Genomic DNA, 24,316 nt, shown 5'->3' with positions numbered 1-24,316 from the left:
GCTAGCCCGACGTCCTGGAGCTAGCGATTTTTTTCAGTCGGGCTACCAAAATCTATCTCTGCCCTGCCCGTCGGGCTATTGTAGGAAGGAAAAATATATGTCAATGCTTTTGCATTCTTTCAGAAATGTAGCTGGGTAATTATGTCATTGGCATCGGTGAGCCACTGTCAATATGTGACATATTGAAATCGCGTTTGAATTTGCGCTTGTTTTTTTGCTTTCACTTTGCAATCGTGCGAACTGTGTATAGAGAGCGACAGCACTGATCTGTGAGTGATGATAATTTGTGCACCAATTCCTCTGACATCGTCTTATTAATCGTTAGCTTACTATGCAAACATGACAAGTGAAATCTCCCGCAGCAAGCTTAAACATGTGAGAGGTTGATTGCGCAGAGAATCGCTGAGCTTATGTGAGTGCGTGTGTAAAAGCAGCAGGATATATATATTTTAGTTCTGCTGAGCCAAATAAGACAGGTCAGGGTGAAGAAGTGACAGCCAAAGAAAAGCTTACCACAAAACGGAGAAGTTATGACAAATCAGACTATAAGGCAAAAAGAAAGTGCAGCTTTATGGTTTCATGGACAAAAGAATTTCTGTGGCTGCAATATGACGAGCTAAATAACCAGGGCTGCACATAAGTGGTCCGCAGGTGCGCATTCGCTGTCAAAATAAAAAACACGCACAAGGGTTAGGGTTAAATTTAAAAACTGTACTTTTGAGTTAAAATATATATTTATAATTTTAATAAATGACAAATTAAAAAGGCATGAACATTTTTTTTGTATCGAAAAAATATCGAACCGTGACACCAAAGTATCGAACCGAACCGAACCGTGAATTTTGTGTATCGTTGCACCCCTAATATATACACACACACACACACACACACACACACACACACACACACACACATACATATATATATATTTATTAGGGGTGCAACGATACTTTGGTGTCACGGTTCGATATTTTTTTCGATACAAAAACATTTTTCATACCTTTTTAATTTGTCATTTATTATATATATATATATATATATATATATATATATATATATATATATATATAATTTTTTTTTTTTTTTTTTTACTCAAAAGTGCAGTTTTTAAACTTAATGTCGCTGAAACAACAAAATAATAATAAAAAAAATCTATCTGATAGAGAAATCACTCATCTTTGGAAAAGAGACTTTATTACAGAGAAATGGCTCTTTCCAAAATAAAAGCTATACTATACGCTTCTTCTGGGGTATTTTCTCAGCAGCATATTAAACATATCAGGTCCCATAAGGAGAATCATGTGCTAACGGCTGTCTAAATGACTCGGGTAAAGTTTGTAGCATGCGTGCTTGTTGTTTTTGCCTGCTTCCACTTGTCTTTGCACCAGGATGATGTCCGCGTAAATGTGCAGTCATATTTGTTGTGTTCCCACTAGTGCTGTCAGCGTTAATCTTGTTAAAATGACATTAACGCCATAACGGGGCAAATCTCCGTTAACGAGTTACCACGGATTGCCCCGTGCATGGGGCTTGACAGCGTCAACACCTTAACAAGCTAACTGTGCTAACGCACTAGTTCCCACAAATTGAGCATTGCGTGGCACATCCGACATACTGTTTTACTTTTGTCCATGACGCGCTTACCTTCAGGGTCATACTTCACATAAAAACCAAAATAGTTCCAAACGCCAGATCTCAATGAGGGTGGGGGAGGTTCAATTTGCCATGTTGCAAGGAGAGCTTAACTTCTGTCTCGCTAGCTTTCCCTGCGCTCAGTGAATCTGCGTTCGACTACTCCGCCTAGGCTGCACTGTCGAGCACAGATTCATTGAGCGCTCAACACAGACAGCATCGTCAGAAGGAAAGTTGATAAAATAAATTAAAAATTTTGTATTGTTCGATACATATGCGTACCGAACCGAAAGCACTGTATCGAACGGTTCAATATTGATACGAGTATCGTTGCACCCCTAATATATATATATATATATATATATATATATATATATATATATATATATATATATATATATAGATAGATAGATAGATAGATAGATAGATAGATAGATAGATAGATAGATAAAGACATATATGTACTACATTAAATACCATGCTCCAGCTGTAGCCTCCCACAAGATAAATGCTGTCATCCAAAACGGCACAGCCTGGACCGCTGCGACCCTCCAGGATGGGTGTCTGGAGGATATTCCACTGGTCAGCTTTTGGGTCGTAACACTCAACCAACATTACATCTAGATGGGAGAAACCTACATGACAAAGATAAGATAAGATACCCTGTCATTGTAGGTTTAGGTTACAGTAGAGGTAGGGTGAAAAAGGTGTGCAGATGTTAGAAATAAAAGGCAAGTGTTTATTTTTCCCAAAAGTTAAACAAAATCTAAAAGGAACAGAAACCCAAAGAAAAGCACAAATCCACAGTGACACAGAGGGCAGGACACGTGGTGAACATGGGAGCATAACTTATTCCACGCCCTTAAGGACTTTCTATCACACAGAATCACAATCCAATGGATTCATCAGGTGCAAGTGTCTTGCCCAAAGACACTCTGGCACGCAGACTGCAGGAGCCGGAGATTAAACAACCAACCATTTGATTAAAAGACAACCCACTCCACCTCCTGAGCCACAATCACCCCGATCCAACTAGCAATCCAACAAAGAAAGAAAACAATATATCAAAGAAATACAGGAAATAACCCAAAAGACAAATAACTAACGCCAACACAAGAAGACTCACACTGAATGTGATAACAGAGGCAGAGGAACACAGAAGGCACTCAACACAAGACAGCAGGAAGCAAAGACAGGCAGCTACGGTGGCCGCTTTAGGACAAACATGTTTTAGACAGGAGAGATCAAAAACATTAAATTTAGACTATACCCCATAACAGCTGTGGCTGGCCACCATGTTTGTATTACCAGTTTTGCACACACTATATTTTAATATATTTTAATAATATCAATACTTACATTAAATGTTTTGGGATATTTTAGTTACCATTCACCCAGCTAGCAAAGTAATTCTTTTAGCTATCTGGGTAGGCTATCAGTCTGATATTAACCTTGACTGTAAAGCTTTGTGAAAGGAGTCCGATACAAGCCGATGAGTCAGTGAAGCTCACTTTTGACCGAAGACAGTGATTGTGAGGTGAGCTGCTGAGGATATCCTGGACTGCTCTTGTCAGTAAGTTCTGTTTTTTGCCGCTATTAGCTGCCATTAGCCTCTGTTACCCACTGTTAGCAGCTGTCAAGTGAAATTGTCTTTGAAATTTGTGTAACATTGCTCACTTAGCGGATTCAGTTGAATTAAACTGAATTTTAAGTTTTAGAATCGCATGTCTAATCTGTAGGCAGTAAATAATTGCGACAATATCAGGAATAAATGCATTCAAGATGGCGAAGCAACATGGCGGATTCCACAAACTGGTGCTGGCTCCTGTGTACTTCTAAGAGATTATTTTCTAAGTTTCTTAAAATGCACGAGTTTGTTGTATTAATTAATTACTAATCTATCTAATTGGTGTGTAATAATAATGTTGTACTCATAATCTAATTTATGAGTATACCATTATTTTTTTATTAAATGAACTAAAAAAACTCAGTACCCTTAACAATAGCATAAAACCTGAACTCACCATCACATCACAAAAAGAAAACTAGACCGAAAACACTAAAGTCAAACATTCCTGTGGACCAATCAGGTTTCAGACAGTTTTGGTTTCATGTGCTTGCGCTACAGTACCACTGTAAATGAAATCCACACAAACCACCACGTGAATGCACTGACACAAGGCTGGTTAACAACATGACGGCAGATGTGTGCCATATTGAAACGACCCCATTGTGCTCTTACAGGAATCACCGCTGAAAAAATATTATTTCACTAAAAAGATATGAATTTTAAAGAAAAAAAGAGCACGCTCTATATCCTACGAAATGAGAGAAATCTTTTCTTATTTTTTCCTGCTGGGGAGATGGTCCAGTGTAACTCCTTTCCTCCTTTTTCTTGAAACTATTCATTCAGTCAATTCATTCTATCCTTCACTTAGCCTATCCCAGCTGACCCAAAAAAAAAATGAATGACTCCTAAAGCCTGTCAATACAACAGTGAGCATAACTAAGGCAAACAGAACTATAATAATCTTTTAAAAAAAAACGTTAATATAGTTAAAGTTTTGATTTAAAGCGACACCTTGACAAAAAGCAAATTTTATTACAGTCCTTCACTATGTGGCACTATATGGCATTACGTTCTTTCCTTTACTAAAGGATGGTTCAGTTTATCCTGTGCTAAAGGAGGTAATAAAGGAAGCTTTGAAGCATTTATATTTAGTATTTAAAGAATTTGCGCAATTTGATATTTGACCACAGCCGTTCTCTTTCTCAACATAATGCTTTAGGCGTTAGGCTTTATTTTGCTTCTCATGGTTTGAATCTTTATTCTGTTCTCGCCAGTGTGTCCAGTATGTTCCTTGTGTCCAGTTGATGGGTTTCCCCTTTAGTTAAACTTTTGCAGACATGTTACTTTTTTTTTTTGTCTATTTGCTGATAGAGACAAATTTTTGTTGTTCCTCCATCTGCCGCATTCGGTTCCACCTCCCTCACAGTTTCACTACATCTCAAGGTTTCTTCCTTCACCACCAACTCACAGACACAAACCAGCAAGACAGCCATCGATGTGCACAGATTCGCTCCTACGGTGAGCGTGAGGAAACACGAGTTTGGATATGGACACAGTCATACTCAGAGGCACGTGCAGGTTTTTTATGAGCTGAATTTGCAGCAATGAAGAGCCAACTGAACACATCTGTTTAACAGTGTTTTAACGAAAGAGCGTAGCTAAAGAGAGGATTCAAAGAGAGACAAGCTGAGCTTGTCATAATTCCCATGACCACATTCAGTTTTCCTAAAAAAATGCAAATGAACAGCACACGTTTTTGTTCTTTTTCACATTTTGTACTATGAATACTAAAGAGTGCGAGAAATGGAGGCTACAGTGTTGCACAGGGTAATTAAGGTCACTGCCTGCTCACAATGGCAACATGATTTTCACACGTACTTTTCAAAAAAGTATCAATCTTGACCTGCTTTCTGTTCGTTGTCTGAAAAGCTCGAGTGCTTACCTTTCAAATGGTTTCCACCAATAGCATACAGGCGGTCATTCATCCCAGCCAGAGCATGAATGGCACGCTTTGTGTTCATATCTTGTTTCCTCGCCCACACATCCATTATAGGGTCGTAGCAGTAAAGCCAGGAGACATACTCGCCATTGTGCACGCCTCCTGCAGCAGGTAAACACAGCAGTGTGTCATTAATACTCTGTGGAGCTACAGCACGCGGCACGTGGACATACTGGATCCAAATGTAGTACTATCCCCAGATATACAGTAAATAACTGGAAAAGAAAAACGTTTTTGGCTCTTCAAGAAAACTTTGGTTAGAGTCAGTTTGTAAAAGAGGAGGGTTTCACTTCCGGATTTTCCTGCAGGGAGGTGATGAGTGGTTCACTGACGTATCACTAAAATCTAATATATGACTTTCTGGTGTCAGCAAGTAGAAGAATTATACAAACCAAAGTTATATTGAAATATATCTAATAAAAAGCATTACAAATTTGAACTATTTCTGTGGCCATTTCTTTGAAGAAGAACTGATGTATACATTCAAGCCTCTTTACAGGGCTTCAGAAACTCTGCTACTTACATGAACATATCTCTTGAGGGAGTCTGAGGTAATATTGGATGGTAATCTGGGGCTGTGCTGTTACTAAGAAGAGGTTCACTCTCTCTTTCTCTCTCTTTTTTTTTAAAACTCAAGCCTACTTTAGTCTCTATAAGCTCACCTCAAGCTCCAACTGAACTGCTGGCAGTTTTGACAAAGATGAACAATCAGTCCTGATGCATTGATTTTAATCATTTTTGTGGAGTGGAGTTGGTTTTTCTTTGTGGTGTAATTAAATGGATGTGTTTACCTCTATGTGCCATAAACACAATGTGTCTTTTTGTACAGTTCCCTCCATGTAGCGCCCCTTTTTGCATAATAATAAGGCGTAATAATAATAATACATGCGACTCGTGTACAGCTCCTGTAACTGACCTGATATGTAGATCTTGCCATTGTGCACCGCTCCTGCATGGGCAGCCAGAGGCTGTGGCAGAGACGACACGTAGTTCCACTCATTTGTCTCCAGGTTGTAGGATTCCACGCTGGAGAGGTAGCCCGCCTCGTTCCTGCCACCAATCACGTACAGGTGCTTATCCAGGCGACAGGCAAAGAAGCTGGCTCTCCTGAGGAGGACGCATTAACCAGACAACATCATTAAACCTATGATGAGAATCACTACTGTTGTTTTTTAGTTTTTTCCAGCTTCTGTCTAAGGTGCAAATCATTCTTAAAAAAACAAAAAAAAACATCATAAGACGAGAGATAAGTTAAGCATGTACAAGCTTCTAGGCTGTGAGCATCTGTTTTCATGCCTGTGTAATGGGCTTGCTTACTTCTGCATGATGTAATACCTTGTAAAAGGATTTTGAACCAAAAAAAAAAACAGCACATAGGTCTGTTTACAGCCCAATGAGCATTACTTTATTCTTCTGTTGGCTGGTTTTGTACACCTAGGTAAGAGTAGTAGCATTTTTTTTTTTTATCTTATGTGGATGTTTATATTTTTAGGTTTTCTAAACACCATTTCCCAAGAGAACTACACATCTGCTATCACAGCTGAACAGAAGACTTGTGAAGTTGTTGGATCTCACAAATTACAACTAGAATCCAAGTAGCATCTTCATGAATGCCAAAACTTGTGAACTTCACTAAGGTCATAAAGGTTTCCGTTTCTTATTAGGTGATGCAATGAGTGGTGAGATTCTGAGAAATATACAAAACACGGTAATGAGAGATGGATGAGAGAAAATGGGTTACTGAAGCTGAGTAAACAGAAGCTAGTACTGATGTCAACATTTCTGAGGACAAAAAAAGGCTCACCTCTCCTGCATTGGAGGCAACTGTATCCAACTGTTGAATCTGGGATCGTAGCGGCTGACAAAATTAGTGCTGTGCTTTCCTGCAAAACAGAACAGTAGAATACAAATAACTTAGCTCAAAATAAAGCTTCTTTTTGTACAGTTTAGACATGCTAATGTAATGATCAGTTCTTATTGGCCACATCTTTTCTAATGTTGTTTGTTGTGTACCAATAAAATTCACAAATGCAACTCTCCCCAGTCTTCATTAATCACCGCCCACACGTGATGATTTGCCTTTTTGCTGCTGTTTGAGCTAACAAGAGCTGACTGAAGTCATGTTTTCTAAGCACAGAGAGATCACCTCTTGGTAATGTTGTATTCAAAAGACTGCAAATCATCTCTCATGATGTGCATTTGTAGTAAGCTGATTCCTACTCTCAAAACTGAATAAACAACTAATTGCAGTGTACATCTGCCTGGCTGTTGTATTACTGTGATAGCTGGTGAAAGAACAAAAAGGCAGAGTAAGAATCTTTGATCATTTACAGTCTTTGTTTCTTACTATGGCACTGTGTTGCCACCTTTTTGCAAAAAGCCCTCTTAACACTTCTACATTGCAAATATTTCATCATAAACAACAGTAATTTTTCTGTGCCAATTATTGACAAGTGTTGATTGGAGTGTTGTTTGTCCACTCAGAGCTGATCTGGCTGCAGGATGAGTGTTTCAAACCATCTGAAAGTGTTACATTAACTTGATGGGCTTGAACTTACATAAACTCCAGTTTAAGTGAACATGAAAAATTTGCTGCGTGAAATCAGTGGAAAGCAGCGACTGTACCATTGGGGTTCCACTGGTCCTCTCCGCCTAGCAGCAGCAGGAAGTTCTCCACCTCCACCACGCAGTGATGTGCGCTGTTGTAAGGCATTACTAGGTGACAGACAAAAAGTCAAAAAGTCAGTTTTAAAAACATGTGGAGAGAAATTTGTATATAAACAGTACCCTGTGAGTGTGCCCTGGCTGTTATAGGTGTACTGTGCTGGTGGTTTCAAAAATCCACTGTGGTTAGCAATTACTTTGTATCATTAAATATGAGAATTAAAAACAGGCCAATACTTTTCTGTTCAGGACACATTGCAGTCTAGAAAGCACTACCATAAGTCTCACATTTAATCAAACTGTCAGGTCATTTAAAATAAGAACCATGTAACAGTAAAAGTTATGCCATTGAACCACGAACAAAAAAAGCCACTCTTTGTAGCATCTGGATAACTTTTTAACCTCTTTTGTCTCAAAATCATATAGAAAATAGATTGACGTGCAACTTTTGTTTTTTAATCAGAATCAACACAGCCATCAATTGACTGGCGACCTGTTCAAGCTGTACACCGCTTCTTGAACAGGAACAGCTGGGATAGGCTCCAGCCCAAACACAACCCTCAATTTGATCAACACATCTGGTGTAACTCTGTTTGCGCTCTTATACTCAAAGGGGGAAAGTAAATGGCATCTACACTCTCCTTAAATAAATTCAATTAATTCTTAAATGTTTCCACCACACCCACAGGTCAAGCCTTACTACCAATTACTGTCCGAGACACTGACCAAAGAGGTTTATTGAACATCTAAGAAGTATTATATTAACTTTTGAATAGGAAATAATGAAAGTGCTAAATGTTCTGTAATTTGACAGGAGTGGTCAGAGTAAATTTCACACAGACTGTTTGTTCTTTGTTTGGAGCAAGATACAAAAAACACAAACAGAAGTTTAAAAAAAAGTCTGGATGGAGAGCTGGTGAGCAAAGAAAGTTGCACTGGATTACTTTCTATAAACTTGCGATTACAGACAGACTAATATATGATTTTACGATTGATACCAATACTGATATTTAGTGATTTTAAAAATCCAATATACTGATATATTGACCGGCATTTTTTTTCAGACATATGAAACCTAAACAGATTTCCCTAACATATTTTTTAGTGTGGGTCTTTATTTACTCTATCATGCTTTGCCCAGCTGTCTTCAGATCAGCTAGTTGTTGTGTTTCTCACTTTCCAAACAGGTGTTGCCCACAGGATGTTTCTCCCTTCTCTTCTTTACCTTTTTCTATAATTTCCATTTATTGGCCATTATAAATGCAACTATTAGGAGAACTGCCAATAGTTAATACTGGTGGATAATACTGACCTGCTCATAAATCAGTCAGGCTTCAGTTGCAGTATAATGCACCGGTTGTGACGGAGAATGTGCTCTTGCTATTTTCTCTTCACATGAGGCAAAATGTTAAATTATATCATAAAACTCATATATATATATATAAATAATCGGAGGTTTTTCTGCTCTTTTTGTTTTGTATTCTCTGGACCATCCAGTCACAGGAATGTGACTTCAGCTATTTCGAATAACGATGCCATAAAAACCTCCAGCACTTTAAAGGACAGGAAAAAAAGTATTTAGTGGTAGTAAACTGATAATCATTGGTTTGGAAATGTGATGGACATTTTTTAACATTCTGTAGATAAAATAATTATTTAGTTGATTGAGAAAGTAATTGACAGATTGCTTAATAATCAGATAATTATTACTTGTAACCTTGCATTTATTTAACTGGATAGGTCACCAATTTCTATTTTGGGAATTCGACTCTTAGAAACTAGCTTAGCAACACTGTCCAATAAGTAAAATGTTGGGTGGATGATACCCCTTGTCGTGTGTTAGCGCAGTATAGCATAAACATCCCAGAGCTGAAGCAGGACCCCTCATGGAGGATTTTCTTTTGTGTATGTTTTCGTGCTCCCTTTCTCTCCTTCATCTTCTTTTGCTAAAGTGACCCCATTGAGATGTAGAGAAATGGTCTTAGGTGACAGTCATAATGAACATGATCATGTTCACTCAATAAATCTCAGGCCCGGTGCTTTTTGAGCACAAATCAGTGAAATGTTAAAGCCCACCTGTCTGTCTCCATCAGTCATTTCCACTGTCACCTCCCCACCGTCTGATGGATCACAGTTGCTGCAAAATTAGACAGCCTTGAATCTCATTTCTTTCCAATTGGCCTCTCTCTGCAATCTCACTCTAGCTGGCTGACATGTGCCGGTCCTCTATGGGAGGGAAGTCTCAGATAGGAACTAATACTACATACACTAAACACAGCTTTATCTCAAACGAGGGGATTAGGTTGCCTGCCTCCAGTGCACCTCAAAGACGAGTGCCATACGACTGCCAAATTCCCTTACATGCTATTTACATTATCATTCAGTCAGCAGTATATAGGACATGGATGGGCGGCTTTTTATTTGATGTCTAGTGACTTGTACTCATACTAAAAATCATCTCGTACCCATGTGAGAAGAAGATTATTGCTTTACAATATGTCACAGACCACAGTATCTAGAGTACTGCGGTGGGTTTTGGGACATTTGGGATATACTGTAGGTGAACGGTGAGATAATTACAGTAGCAGGGTATAATAACTGGAATTACTATGCTAATCTTGTGCACTGAAAAATAAATGCATTAATTATTTTTCCTTCTAAAGTATTTATACCTGAGAAAGTGAATCCGATTAACCTATTTGTGCCCTTTTAACCCAAATTGTCCACTAACCCAAGAGTGTGAAAAGCCATAGGAGGGCAGGATGAGCACGTCCTCTATGAGATGGACGCCATCACTCCGGTCTACAGTGAGCTCTAGGGCTCACTAGAGGGAGTCAGAAACCTCTGCATAGAGGCACAGTCAGGGTCGGTTGAATGACTCCACAGCTAATGCACCACTGCTGCTCCATCTCTGATGTGCCTTTAACACCGCTACAATTGCATCCCACTGAGCTGAATTCCTTTGTTCTAGGCCATGCTGCATGGACACCATACATGCAGCATGGAGATCCAGATTTTAATATTAGGTTGGTTTAAAGAAGAAGAAAAGAACAACCTAGCATTGTGGCTGAATCTGTGCCTGCCTTTGTCTTGCATTGGTCCACGCTGCTGTGGGTACACTAGATGGCAAACTTTACACTGGAATCACCGAGCAGTGTGTACATCAGATACACTGAAAGAGATCAGATTCTTCCCAAATTGTGTTGATGAATGTCTTAATCAAAGGCTGTCCCTCTCAGGTTTCGGCTCATTGAAAAGTTATGATTGAATGTTAATAATCTTCTATTCCACATCCATTGTGAGGAGGCTACATCAGGTGGTCACTGATGTGTTAAGGGGATGATTTTGCAGTTTTGTCCTTCCACTTGGCCACGGACCATTTGAGTGTTAACTTTTTTAGTTCTGAGTGATGGAAATCCCTATTGACCTTTTGCCTGGTGCAGTTTGTACCAGTGAGTGAGAGTTTAATGACAAAAACAACAACAACAACAACAACAACAACAACATAAACAGCGAGCTTCAGGCTGTTGTGTATGCAAGGCTCCTTCAGTTAAAAAAAAAAAAAAAAAAAAAAGCTCTAATAGGTTTGGACAAACATGAGCTAAAACATCACACTGCTGCCAGGAAATGTTATGATTTGAGCAGAGGAAGAAACCATGTCGGAGACTGCTGGTGATTTTAAGACCCGACAGCAAAAGCATAAAACCAGATTTATTCAAATTTGAACCATAAAGGGAGAACATAAACTGCACAGGGCCGAGCTGACAGAAAGCAGACCTATAGCTAATATATATGAATGGATAGGTGATCCTGAGATATGACTGCAACCAAAACACAGGACAAAAACTCAATATGTCCAGCAATGATGGGGCAAAGGAGAAACGCGGTCTCTCATTAGCTCTTTTTTTGACCTTTGCAATATGGCAACAATATAGTAGTGAGCCTTAAAAAGGTCAGGGAAGACAGAGAGAGAGAGAGAGAGAAGAGCATAGTGCACTCTACAGCGGAGAGTGCAGCAGGGATGTGTTTGAAATCTCACAAAGGTTTTCTAGGAAATTATCACAATTTGCCTTCATTATAATATTAAAAAATAAGATAAAATGAGATAAAATCAATTTTTGCTTTTGTTTCCATTGTTGTCCCTGTTACCTAAGAATGGTTGACATCAACATTTAAGCTGCAGTGTTCCACTAACCCCTCTGTGCTATTTATTCACCTTAAGTAAACCCAATATCAACAGCGACACCAGGTCAACAGGCTAAACTGCCACGTCGTGTATTACCATGTGTGGGTTAATTCAGTGTTATGAGTTGATCAATATGAACGAGTAATCACGCTGCATTTAAAAGTAATTGGGAAAAGATGTCACTCCTTAACGTTCTGTCTCAGCCACAATAGATCATTAGATTCAAGTAAATCTCATCGTGCATCCTGCCAGCACATATCAGCAAAAAAACAAGGGAAAGCATGCATGACGCTCCACAGTGCTGTGAAGTCACGCTCTGATTAAAAACTTATATTAAAAGTGATAGTGACACATTATTACCTGAAGGATTTAGGGAACTCTTGTCCCTCATTTTTGGTGAAAATTAACCAGTGTTAAAGTCATCCAAAGGAACAACTATTTCTCATCATAAAAGCCAGTAACACGGGATGCCTCAGGTAATAAATAAATAAATAAATGTAAAAAAATATATAAATTTTTTTAAATCGCAGCCTTTCTACTCACTTGTGAGGATCTTCCATGTCTTTTTCTCATCGTCATAGTACTGGACCAAATTACTGGGGAGACGATCAGGTCCAGGAGGCAAACCACCCACCAGTAACAGCATCCTCTTATTGGAACGGATTCTGCAATGTCAAAAGTGTGGGTGTGCGGACAAGTGTTCAATAACATGCAATAAAAGACATATTAAGGCCTGGAATAAAACATGCAAACACAAAAACACAAGCACAGCTTCAACCTGACACCTTTAATTCCTTGATTTACTACGACGATATTAACAGAGCTTCCCTGGAGTATTTTTATTTTTCACTTTGCTGATGCTGATTGTATGAATGAATTAATCTGTGAATAAAATAAAGAATAAATGCACAGCTAGATGAATAACTGCTTCTTATCCAAGTACTTCTACTAAACTCAAGATTGCTAATCAGGAAATATGCGACCACATTTATTGTGATTAATAAAAATTGCTCAATCGTTTTGATGTGTTATTGGATCGTTATTGCACTCTAAAGATATCTTTTCAATTAGCTGTGAAGCGAGGACAGTCCTGTAGGGTGCCATGCTGGAGGCTAAAAGCACAATTGAGAACATAAACCTGCCTATACAATGTCTCCATTTCATTGGCTACAGTGATTCATGTGACATGCCTTAGCCAATTGTTGGAAATTTCCTGCTGTTTGTATATGATATATAACCTCAAAGCCGTGCACTTTACTGCACATCAATGACCATTATCTGGCTCCTAATGGATTTCAACACAAATCTACCAATTTATCACAATATGCACTAAAACATTAAGAGTAGCTGGCCTTTAGATTCAGACACATTCACCTTTTTCCCTTTTCCATATTTTACTTTTTTATGCTTGGGTAAGTCACCGTCGCCTCGGTGTATTCTCCCTCATGCTGGCCCAATCGGATGTGTGTTAGGGTTATTCATATGCAAATGAGCCCCTGGACATAGATAATGGTGATTAATTGAGGGGAGAGAAACAGTGGCATGTGAAACTAATTATGAGGATTCCTGAATCTTTGCTCGTTTAGGTCCATATGTGGGATCAGATATATTATTGGGATAATGTACAAGTAGGTACTTGTAGAATGGTTTTATGTCCTGATTATTTCAGTAATTTCCAAATGTTTTCATAAAGTTTAGATTCTCTTGTGTCACAATTTTTTTTAGTTGTTTTTCCCCAAGGCTCACAACTGTAGTGATAAAACAACAACAACAACAACAACAACTGAATATTGATACTATCGATTAAAAAAAAAAAAAAAAGTCTCAGCTGTCTGACTGTGATCAGTTGTCACCATAAGAGACAATAGCCATGTACTAACCAGCCCTAAAAGTGCAGATCAGGACAAACATGTAAGCCATGTTTTTGTGTGAGTGAGACACGTGCATGCAACACGAATGTAAGCAGCATTGTCCAATTCATGAAAAGGAATTCTAAACATCAAATCAAATTAAAAAAAAACAAAAACATTTTGAATGTATTATATTTGTCTTCATTTTAATATCAGTAACAGGGCATCTCTGTACTTGGATCATAAGCATCTTGCAATTACCATTTAATTCTGGTCACAATTCAATTACAGCATTTCAAATTGTATTCAAGAGAGTTGCTACAAATCAAATGCATAACCTTTATCTAGATTGTAGCAATCTTGTCTACACTGATTAGAGAGTAATTGCACAGATGTGTGAGGAAATAAAGACATGTTTTCTTTTGTAAAACAGGAGGGAACATTGTAATGATGGATACAGTGGAGCACAGAGTGCATCACGACCTCTGGCAGCAGGTATTATGTTACAGGAGCACCAAAATCCTCATGAACTAGTCCTGAAATGCCACACTGCCTACATGGTCTACACCGACCACCTACATGCTCTACATTAAACAGGTGGTGGGATCAATACATGAGCAAGTGCATAATGCTTGTGTCTGTAATTTGTTCAAATTTAACAAGTGGGAGGCATTTAATTACCCACTGCCCAGTCTCAAACAGCTCTGTGGTGTGATTGTGTGAATTTATGTCTGAGTGTTTATCTGTCTCGTTCTCACCTGCTGGCCATGGTCTGCCTGCAGTGCTGCCTGAAGGGCATCAGGTGGTAGTTCATGGCATCCAGGAGTAGTTTCTGGCACACAGGGTCACTCCTCATGAAGTCAACAGACTGAACTCTCTCCACCAACTCTGGGGCAGGTATAAGGGCAAAGCGTAGCCTCTTCATAAGGTCCGGTGCATAGTGCATGCGAGTCTCCCGGTCATGCTCCAGCCAGAGGACTGACATCTGGAAGAGAGCCAGCTCTGACTCCACTGGGGGTGGCAGAGCATCTAGCATGGCACACATCTCCTCAAAGTTCAACAGCAGCACATCCTCCACCAGGTACTTGTTGGCCAGCTTCTTGGTCTCATCCAGTCCATGGAGTGCAGCAATCTTGCAGATCTGCTTGTAGTTCTGCACAGAGATCTGGTCATTAAGGAACTGCACACTAAGCTTGGTAATCTGGGGGATATTGAGGATCTTGCTGACTGACAGCACCTCTTCCACTGTGTCCAGGGAAAGAGTAACATTGGCAGTATACAGGTACTCCAGCACTAATCGTAGTCCAATGGAGGAGCAGCCCTGGAGCACTAGGTTATTTATGGGCCTGGTGCTGGTGGTCACCAGCTTGTCATCAGGAGAGGATGAAGGGGTCCCACTGCTGCCCTGGTCCCCTTTGCTTCCTTCATTGTTGATTACATTATGGGAGGAAAAGAGGGATCTGAAATACTGGGAGCAAGATGCCAACACAGCTTTGTGGCAGTGGAACTGCTGTCCCTGGGCTGTCAGAGTCACATCACAGAAAAGCTGCTTTCGCCACAAGAGATTGAGCCCATGCAGCAGGGTGTCACTGTGTGTTGGGTCAAAGGTGGATGTTCTATCACCCGATCTGGACATGACTTCCTGAATGTGAACGCCACCTAGGCAACAAATAAACCATGCAAGCCATTTACCTCAGGTCATTTATTTCCACAACACACGTTGCCTATACATCGCTATCAGTCAACTATTACAGCAGAAAACGATTTCTCGAATAAGTTATTGAACAGATCGCCCGTCCATCCAGCGGGGAAGAGCCGTCATGCCACGCCAGCCGGCGACAATCTACATCCAGCACGGCTTCATTCGCCTTCAACTTTGAGCTCTGGTCGTAAAGCAACAAACAAAAACGCAGTAGTTCCCATAGCGTGCCACTCTTATTCATTCTTAACTCAAGAAGCGGATGGTTTTAAATGGAGGCTGATGTTTGAAGGGCGCTGTCAAAACAAAAAAAAAAAGAAAAGAAAAAAAATCGGAGGATACGGAGATGCTGCGGCGCTTTCCCCCCTCGGTAACGCGGCTGAAGTTGTCGGATAAGGAAAAAAGAGGCAGCCGCTACGGTGGACGGATAACATGCAGCATTCAGCCAACACTTATCCCTTCTCCTGCCTTGCTGCACACCCCCACAATGAGGACATTACACATCGCACAGATTTACGGAGTCATACAAAAGCAATTAGTTTGTCTCCGAGCCGTCAGCAGCGGTACGGGTGCGTTTTGCTTTTTTAGCCTACCTGAGTTAAGCGGACGTGAGTATCGACAAAATATTCACTGAAATGCAGCTTTCGCTAAAGTTAAATGGGATGTGCATATCTTTTTCATACTTAGACTGTTACAAAAGCTATTTCCATGTGCGTAATGTGTGTAAACTTGACACAAGCGTGCCGTAACCGTTGTCGCCAGATTCTCTAAAAGCGCCTGTCACAACTAAATGATGTGAGCAGCTTGCCTGAGAAGGAGCCAAACTTACCTGACTTCAGCTCTTGACCAAAAAAAAAAGGAAAGTAAGCTTCGGGTTCCCAATAATCTCACTTGAATTTTCCTTTGTTCTCCTTTTAAGAAATGTCCTTTTTCCTTTAAAGTCTATGGCGTCTCAAAATAACCATTGATTCCAACTCATAAAGTCACTATTTCGGGTTATTTGTTGACGTTGATCATTTGTTCTTCTGAATTAACAAGAAGTGTGTGAGTGTGTGAGAGGGAGCTGTGCTTTCTGCAAGAGAAGAAGAAGAAGAAATATACGTGTGACAAATTATGCTACCAAGAAACAACACATCATTATCCTTGGGCCTGGGGCTCAGTGAGTCGTAACGAGAGTAATAGGAAATCCACGGTTGGGGAGAGAAACGGTCGTGCATGGCCGGTGGAGAGAGACCATGCAGGGGTATGGATGCTGGAGAGACTCGCAAAATTATGGCTCAAGGCTATTGTAAAAACTGTCGAGCGTAAATGACTGCGATTTCAAACATCTATGGAAGAAAGAAAAGAGAAAGGGGGAGAAAAACCGAGTCTTTCCCTCGCTGTTATAGAGAGAACCGTCAAGTTTTAGTGCGCATTGCTAATTAGTCAATTTCTCTCTGCCTTCACAGCCCGACGACTTTGCTGCTGAGCTGAAACTGCTAATTTCTGGGACCAGCCTTTTTTTGGCTGTGAACTGGATGGATGAATGGCTTGTCTCGCACAAATGACAAAAAGCCCCTGCCTTAATCTCCATCGCCAAAATAACCCCTCATCTCATTCTGCTCCTACTAGTCCTTCAAAAGAAGGTGCTCTACACAAACTGAAGTTATACATCTGTATAATAAACAGCACCCACCTCAATGTACAGACAACTGTGCAGACTTTTATCATGTTTAATTAAAAGCAGATAATACCCTCCTTTTTTCTACATTTTAGTGTGACACTGAAGCAGCATTATGAAATGCCACACATGTACAGAAGGGACATAAAGTAAAAAAAAAAAAAACAACAAGCACAAATAAAGAACATATATATTGTTTTCATTCATTATTACCATGTCTGATCAGTTCATTGTTAAAAACATAAGGCTTGAAAACACAAAGGGCTGTAACCTAATACAGTGTCCATTAGTGCACAGTAGTTCTGCTGGAGTATTTATATCCATACACCTGCATTTTTGCCCCCAGAGATCCTCCAAGAGTATAAGATCAAAGTGAATCCACTAAAGGAAGTGGCTTGATGAATCACATAGTAAAACTCCTGGTTGGGAATGCTCATATGAACTTATGGATTGCACCAAACACTCTGTCACCACCACAACAAACTAACAGCTGTGAGGCACTAAGTAGTTCCATTGCTAAATTATTAATCTGTCAAATCACTTTGGTATAGCTGCATACAGTTCAACAACAACGAGAGCTTTCAAAAACTCAGAAACATCTCATCTCAAAATTAGGATTCCTTCATTTACCCCCATCACATGAATATAAGGTGATATAATCACCTCAAAAAGCAAACAAAATGCTCACACAGCTAATCAGAAACCGTTAGAAAGGATTTATTAGGCCAGAATAAACTGTCAATTACATAAAGAGCTCAATTAGAGTAAATACACTTACATGTAGGACTCCCATGGGACCAGAAGTGACAGGTACTTCACAACTTAAGAAATGACAGATAGGGATAAATGGCTTTGTTCATATACTATGAAAGAGAGCACCGCCATGCTACCGTCAAGCAATAGCGGACCATACATTGGTAGCATTTATAATAAGAAGGCACCACAATGCTGTTTTGATGTTCAAGTGTTTGACAAGCACACAGCCTGCTAATCCCCAACTTGTAGTTATGCCGAGGAAATTCATTCTACATGAACTCTGCGGTGATGACTGATTAGATTGTGCGCTGCATCTCAAATAATCATCATCACCGAAGGAAAACTATACTACTCTAATATTAATTAGCGGTTTGAAACCACTATGAAAGCACTTTGTTTTACTGTTTACCACGATTATTTCGTTACCTCATTTCCAGAGGTCTTGACACTGCACAGCACTACAGTAATTCACTGTATTTCACTTTGGAGTCACATATTGTTATCTTTACCAGCACACAGTTAGCACTACATTACCCAAGTCTCGAGCGAGCTATTCTAACGCAATAAAATGACCATTTCCAACTCTTTCAGCTCTTTGTAGCAACTCAGTCTCTTGAGGCCACTGGTCTTCAGATTGCAGGGCGTTTATGGTTGTAAGTTGTTGCAGTGTGCAGAAGGAGGGGGGGGGTCATCAGATAAGAGAAGAATTTCTAGACTAATTAAACCCTTTGAGACAAAGAATCACACTACAGTGATTTACAACTCTCTGTACCAGTTAACCCGACTCATTTCTTTCTGTCATATTACTCAGATAGCATATCTACCTCTATGGGTAAAAAGTCTTTTTTTTTTTGTCTTCAATGTTATGAAAAAAGGAGGGGTGTTAGTGTAAATAACCGCAGTTAGATCAGATTTAAATACTGCAGTATACTCATAATATAAGCTTTTAAGAGCAGACAAAGCTCCCAGCCACTGACCATCTACTCTGTTCGGTGAATAAGCCCCTGATTTTACCCCCAGATACTACGCATCTTCATATGTAATGCTTGCATTATATCATGCTTCCTTATTGTTTTCTTCAGCATAATTTTGTGCCCATTACAACACATAAAAATGAAGCAAAACACAAACTGTCAGCATTATCGTGGCCTTGGGTAACTGATTAAAGAGCGAACATTTAATCTAATCAGTGCAATGAAACAAAACAACAGGAGAAGCTCCAAAGTTGTGAATAGCAAAGTCTACCAGGCATAATTCCTTTTGCTGGCTGTTGCAGAGGGGTATGCTAAGATAGAAAGTATTATTTTCCTAAATGGAAGGTGTCAGATGGTCACGGAAATGTGATCGGCTGTTCAAGATCACTGCTTCCCATCTGCAATTTGTGACGTGTGAAAGATTCAGCCCAAATGTGCTCACCAAGCGTAAATCCTCAGCACTTTCTCTTATCGTGGAAAAGCAAGATAACCAGCTGTTTACAGATCAGAGAACATATCATATTAATATCATGGAGAGGGTGATATCATCTTGTTTGTAAAATATTTTGTTAACTAAGTGTGGTGTGGTATGGCAACCTATAAAGTGAAAGTTGTAATTTGTGTTTTAGCAAAAGTGCTGCAGTTTAAAGCCCCTTTTTAATGATAAAAAATATATTAAAAGGAGGAAAGCTGAAAATGCTGCGGGGAGCCTCTTCAGAAACACTTTGGTGAGACAAAATTAATGCAAACTGCATGTTACAGTAAATACTCATTACAAGGCTCTTAGAAGTTACATTTAAAGATCCCCCCTTAGTTCCAGTTAACTGTATGTATGAACACAAGCAGGGCTCTCTTTATGCCTCCCTCTCCAATCTTGGAAGAGTTTACAGTTGTGTGGAATTATTTTGCACCATTTTTGGATTTGGAAACCAAACCGTATACTATACTATAGAGAGATTAGTTCTAAAAAAAAATGTAGCATTGGCATTAAAGGAACAGGCTGCTTAATCAGAGGTAGTTGTTATAATTGTACAAATTGAAGAAAGGGTCATCAAAAGTGCAATATTTGTACTAGCAGGTTCAGTTTATTTCGATTAATTGTAAAATCTCAACCCATCCAGTTTTCTGTTTCCTGTTTTTTTTAGCACTTTTTTTGGATATCAGGACTGATTAGCACATGCTTGTCATTTCAGATCAAAGTTAGTCAGAGATGATTCATAAAACGTCCACTGTGTAATAAATTGGAAGCACTTATATTTGCCATTCAGGGAGTATTGGGAGGCCTGCTGTTTTAAACCCCTAGATCCCCACACATGGCGTAGCCACCACAGACACGGCTCAGAGAGTCAGTCGGCAGCCGGGAGGTGAGCAGAAAGGAACAGGCGGTGTCCCCTCCAGAGTGAGCACAGGAGAGAGTGTGTGTGTGTGTGTGTGTGTGTGTGTGTGTGTGTGTGTGTGTGTGTGTGTGTGTGTGTGTGTGTGTGTGCACAATATGTGTGTGTGTTGTGGCATTCTCAAATGACAAAAGGATACCAGTTGTGCAGTTCAGGTGGGACGACACACGGAGGTGGTATGGAGACTCACCTGAGGGAGAGTCTGGGCTGCTGGGACCGGGGCTGTAATGGAGACCCAAAGTTGTGTATAGGGGCCGCAGGAGGCCACTGTGCCGTGGAGAAGGTTTGGGGGCTGGAGGAGAGGGGGCTGCTGTTGTGCAGTCTCCCCAGCGTGATGCATCTACCTTCAGGGTGGCAGCAGGCGTGGAGTGGGGTGCGATGGAGCGAACACGGGCTCAGTGGCGCGGTCACCTAGGGACGCTGAAGCTGCTGTAGCAGGACTGATAGTTATTCCTTGGGAGAATTGCAAGATGAGCCCCATTGTATTAGCAACCCCTCTTCTACTAGAATTGTATCAATGTTCTCAAACCTTTGAAGAATGAAGTCAGGGTGCAAAATATCTGACACTTAACGTTTTTTGCCGTTCACCAAAAGAAACTTAATTCTTGGACAAACAAAACAAAAAAAAAAGTAGGACGGAGTAAACAGTTTCTCTCACAATCGGAGCCGTTTCATTGTGTATCAGAATGACTGCTGTCAGAGTTAAACTTCAGTAAATTCCTTTGGCAATGAGAAGCTGGTAAATTATTCCATACTGATTTGAAATTCTCACACATTAAGCTTTTTAATTTCCAAGCAGTACTTTTGTGTTGCAACAGTTTGAGTCGTATCTTTTAGAAATTCTCTGTGTCTAATATGGTCAGCACTCCCAATTATTCACTCCACTGACAAGTGAAACAAATGGGACCAACCAGTGCATTCTGTATTATCTACACCCCTTGGATTCCCTGACAATAATTAATACAATGGCAAGCTGCTGTTACCAGCCTTGACGACATGAGCTCAACAACATAAGCTCTCCCTTTCCAAGAGCTCTTGAAAAGAAATTACATCCAGCGGTGAGGTCATATATATATATCGTGGACACAAGCAGCCGGGAGGTTATGTCATGTTACTGTCTGGGACCCTAGATCAGATGGTACTGTTAATATCAGCAGGTCATTATTCACATCATTACACCATGAATGAAAGGTGCGTGGAATATGTCAGGAATATATGAATGTAGCCCTGAACATAGAGATATACACAGCCTTTAATAGCAAAGACTGTCCCATATGTCAGCGAAGTTCATTAACATGCTACATGATCTTACTGAGGCAGCAGTGCTGACCATCTCACTGGTATGGTCACACACCATTATGTAGGGTTACTTCATTTGCTCATAATGCGGATAAACATGGGAGGAAAAAGCACCTTAATATATACACAGCATACAGTGAATCTAAGTAGTGTTAGGCAAACTGGTTCCATGATTTAAATAAAACTAAATAAAAGCAGATACAGTTTTGTTTTGTGTAATAGCCAACTGACCAATGTGTCCTTTTAAAGAGGTGTCACACAATCATACTAACCCCTCTTATTTTAGCCTACGAGGATATTAACAGGTTTTTTAATTATAGAGGAGCACTTTGCCTCAACATCCATTAAAGGAATGCCGTGCTAATTTTAAATCCTCGCAGCAGGCATTTGCATCAACAGAAGAAAAGTGGATGAGTTTCTCTTTAACAGCTGTAATTTGTGTTTTCCAATCACCATGCTGATTTCTGCTCATTATACTCCGGTTTCACACCGGTAAGTGAGCAAAGTTTGGATTGATTGACTCTAATTAACTAAAAAATGTTCCAAGCCATGGATTTATTATCATGCTAGCTAGCCACAAATGTCAGAGACTTTCACAAATTATTATCCTCTTAAGATAAATATCTTTGAAATCAAATGAGTGTGGAAACGCGAGGAACATGTATTGTTATACTGATGAATTTGTTTGTCATGTTTTTCTGCTGAGCTCCACATTAAAGACTCACCTGGGCAATCACACTGTTCCAGTGTATTGTTAAGCGGTACTGTATGACTGAATGACAGATGCTGTAGTTACCTAAACTTTAAAGGAACACACACTCAAGTCAGATGAATAAAAATCAGACGATTATATAGTAATATAAAAGAAAATCTTCCCAGATTACAGTGTTATCAGCACTGACCAAATAGGGTGTACCAGGGTGCACTTCATGTTATACTACCGAAAACCTATTTCCTCTCGTGTGCTCCAAAACTTGGCAGCATCTCCCTCATTGATATTTTAGACACAGTAGCACCTTTCTCAACTCACATTCTTTCCTCGACTCCATCGGCTCCATGGCTCAACTCTCCACTTTCTCATGAACAAAGAGAGGACGGTTTGAGAGGACGCCTCAGTTTTCCTGGTTTTAAAAAGATCTCAGAGCAGAATTTTGGTTAGCTTAAGAAGACAGAACATTGCTCTGATTCACTCGGCTTCACTCCAGTGATCAGAAGTGATTACTGAAGTGAATCCAAATGAAACGGGCCCATCGTCTGCACGGTGGCGCCAGGCAGAAATTGAGAATCATGCTGCCTGTAAATCAGATTTTCTCAACATGCCTCTTGCAAAATATGCCTTGATACAAAAGTACAAAAAAATATTCCAAACCAGCTTTGAGGTATCAGAGTATGCAACAGCACAGTGAGGCATGTGCTGTATGTTTTATCCTCATCATACTGAAACAAGCATGTAATGCCCCTCAGCTGTCAAGTACACCCCCCCATTAGTATTTCCACAGTCCATCCTCTTTAGAGTAGCAGCATTAAGGTGTGTGCACTTTGAGGCACGCCCGCAGATAGATGTGATGACATCTAGTTGTGGCTCACTTTCATTTATTTAAGGGATTGATTAGATGCAAGGAGAGCAGATAAATGTGCTGGAGAGGCACCTTCATTTGAGAAATTGCCATATAGTCAGTACAGAATATGAGACGGACTGAACATTTTTCTCCTCAAGATGCTTTTAGGGAGCTAGTGGCGTCGTGGCTTTGCGAGCAGTCGACCAAGTTAGTGTCATGCTGAATGTTTGTTCTATAGTATACAGTTGGCCCAAAAACCTATGTAAAGAAACTTTACCAAATATCTGAAAAAATCTTCTTTTTTCCCCACATGAGAGATAATGTGTCAGTTTGATTTAAATATATATATTTTTACTTGTTTTATTTTGTTTTTTTCAAGCCGTCTTAGTTTGAGATGTTATGCTTAGTGTTATAACATGATACTGAGACATGTTTCAGTCAGTTATTTGCTAAGGTTGTTGTGTCCATACTGCCCCCTTCTGTCTCCTCTAGTATGGAAGGCATCTGTTGTTATCAACAAAACAACAGCATCTCTATCAACTCAGAAGGAAAGGGTAACATATTTTCCAAGGAGTAGTCTAACAGCATTAACCTTGACGCTACTAAAATTCTAATGAGCATAAGCATAATTTGTACAATTTAGATTAATATATAAACATTGTTTGTTTTTTAACTTCTTTTCATTCTTGTGGAAATGATAAATATCTAGGGATTTCGCACTTTAGCATTTATACAGAGCAGACTTTGTGTTGTTTACCACTAGTATGACATTGTTTAAACATGATGAAAGAAAAATCAATTTTCTACAAGTACTAAATGTGATTCAGTTAAGATTCCAAATTGAAAACAGTGTTTCCCCAGGGTTCTTTAGAAAGCCAGTGGATAGTGCACACACAACATCCTTTTGTGCACACTATTTACCCCTGGATTGCTCCAGGCTAATGTCTCAATAATTTTCACTCCTTTCTCAGGTCCTTCCCACAAAGGACTTAACTAATGATCCATGGACAAAATGAAGCATTTAAATTTATTCATTAATCATTCATCTCCAGCTCATTGAAAATGCTAAACTTC

The 24,316-nt window shown here is 39.7% G+C and overlaps 1 protein-coding gene across 2 annotated transcripts in view; it reads right to left on the bottom strand.

Annotated features, from left to right (window-relative positions):
- klhl14 (kelch-like family member 14) overlaps positions 1-20,691 on the bottom strand; it is a 26,447-nt gene extending 5,756 nt beyond the window's left edge. Inside the window, exons 1-8 of one of the 2 annotated variants that reach the window (XM_085389735.1) lie at positions 20,575-20,691; positions 14,660-15,560; positions 12,595-12,716; positions 7,827-7,916; positions 7,006-7,084; positions 6,118-6,308; positions 5,145-5,303; positions 2,110-2,267 (exon numbers count right to left, since the gene is read on the bottom strand). In XM_085389735.1, the coding sequence (XP_085245861.1) occupies positions 2,110-2,267; positions 5,145-5,303; positions 6,118-6,308; positions 7,006-7,084; positions 7,827-7,916; positions 12,595-12,716; positions 14,660-15,537 (1,677 nt within the window). In that variant the 5' untranslated portion in view covers positions 15,538-15,560; positions 20,575-20,691. Of the gene's footprint in view, positions 1-2,109; positions 2,268-5,144; positions 5,304-6,117; positions 6,309-7,005; positions 7,085-7,826; positions 7,917-12,594; positions 12,717-14,659; positions 15,561-16,429; positions 16,560-20,574 lie in introns of those variants that run through there. The other variant, XM_085389734.1, reaches the window with a different exon arrangement.
- Positions 20,692-24,316: the final 3,625 nt, after the last annotated feature.

This window comes from Rhamphochromis longiceps, linkage group LG18 (genome assembly GCF_057381845.1).
Source record: "Rhamphochromis longiceps isolate RC_006_pf linkage group LG18, R_longiceps_female_GT1.1, whole genome shotgun sequence".
Classification (NCBI taxonomy): Eukaryota; Metazoa; Chordata; class Actinopteri; order Cichliformes; family Cichlidae; genus Rhamphochromis; species Rhamphochromis longiceps.
The sequence above is the reverse complement of the archived record's forward strand: the minus strand, read 5'-3'. Positions and strand labels throughout refer to the sequence as shown.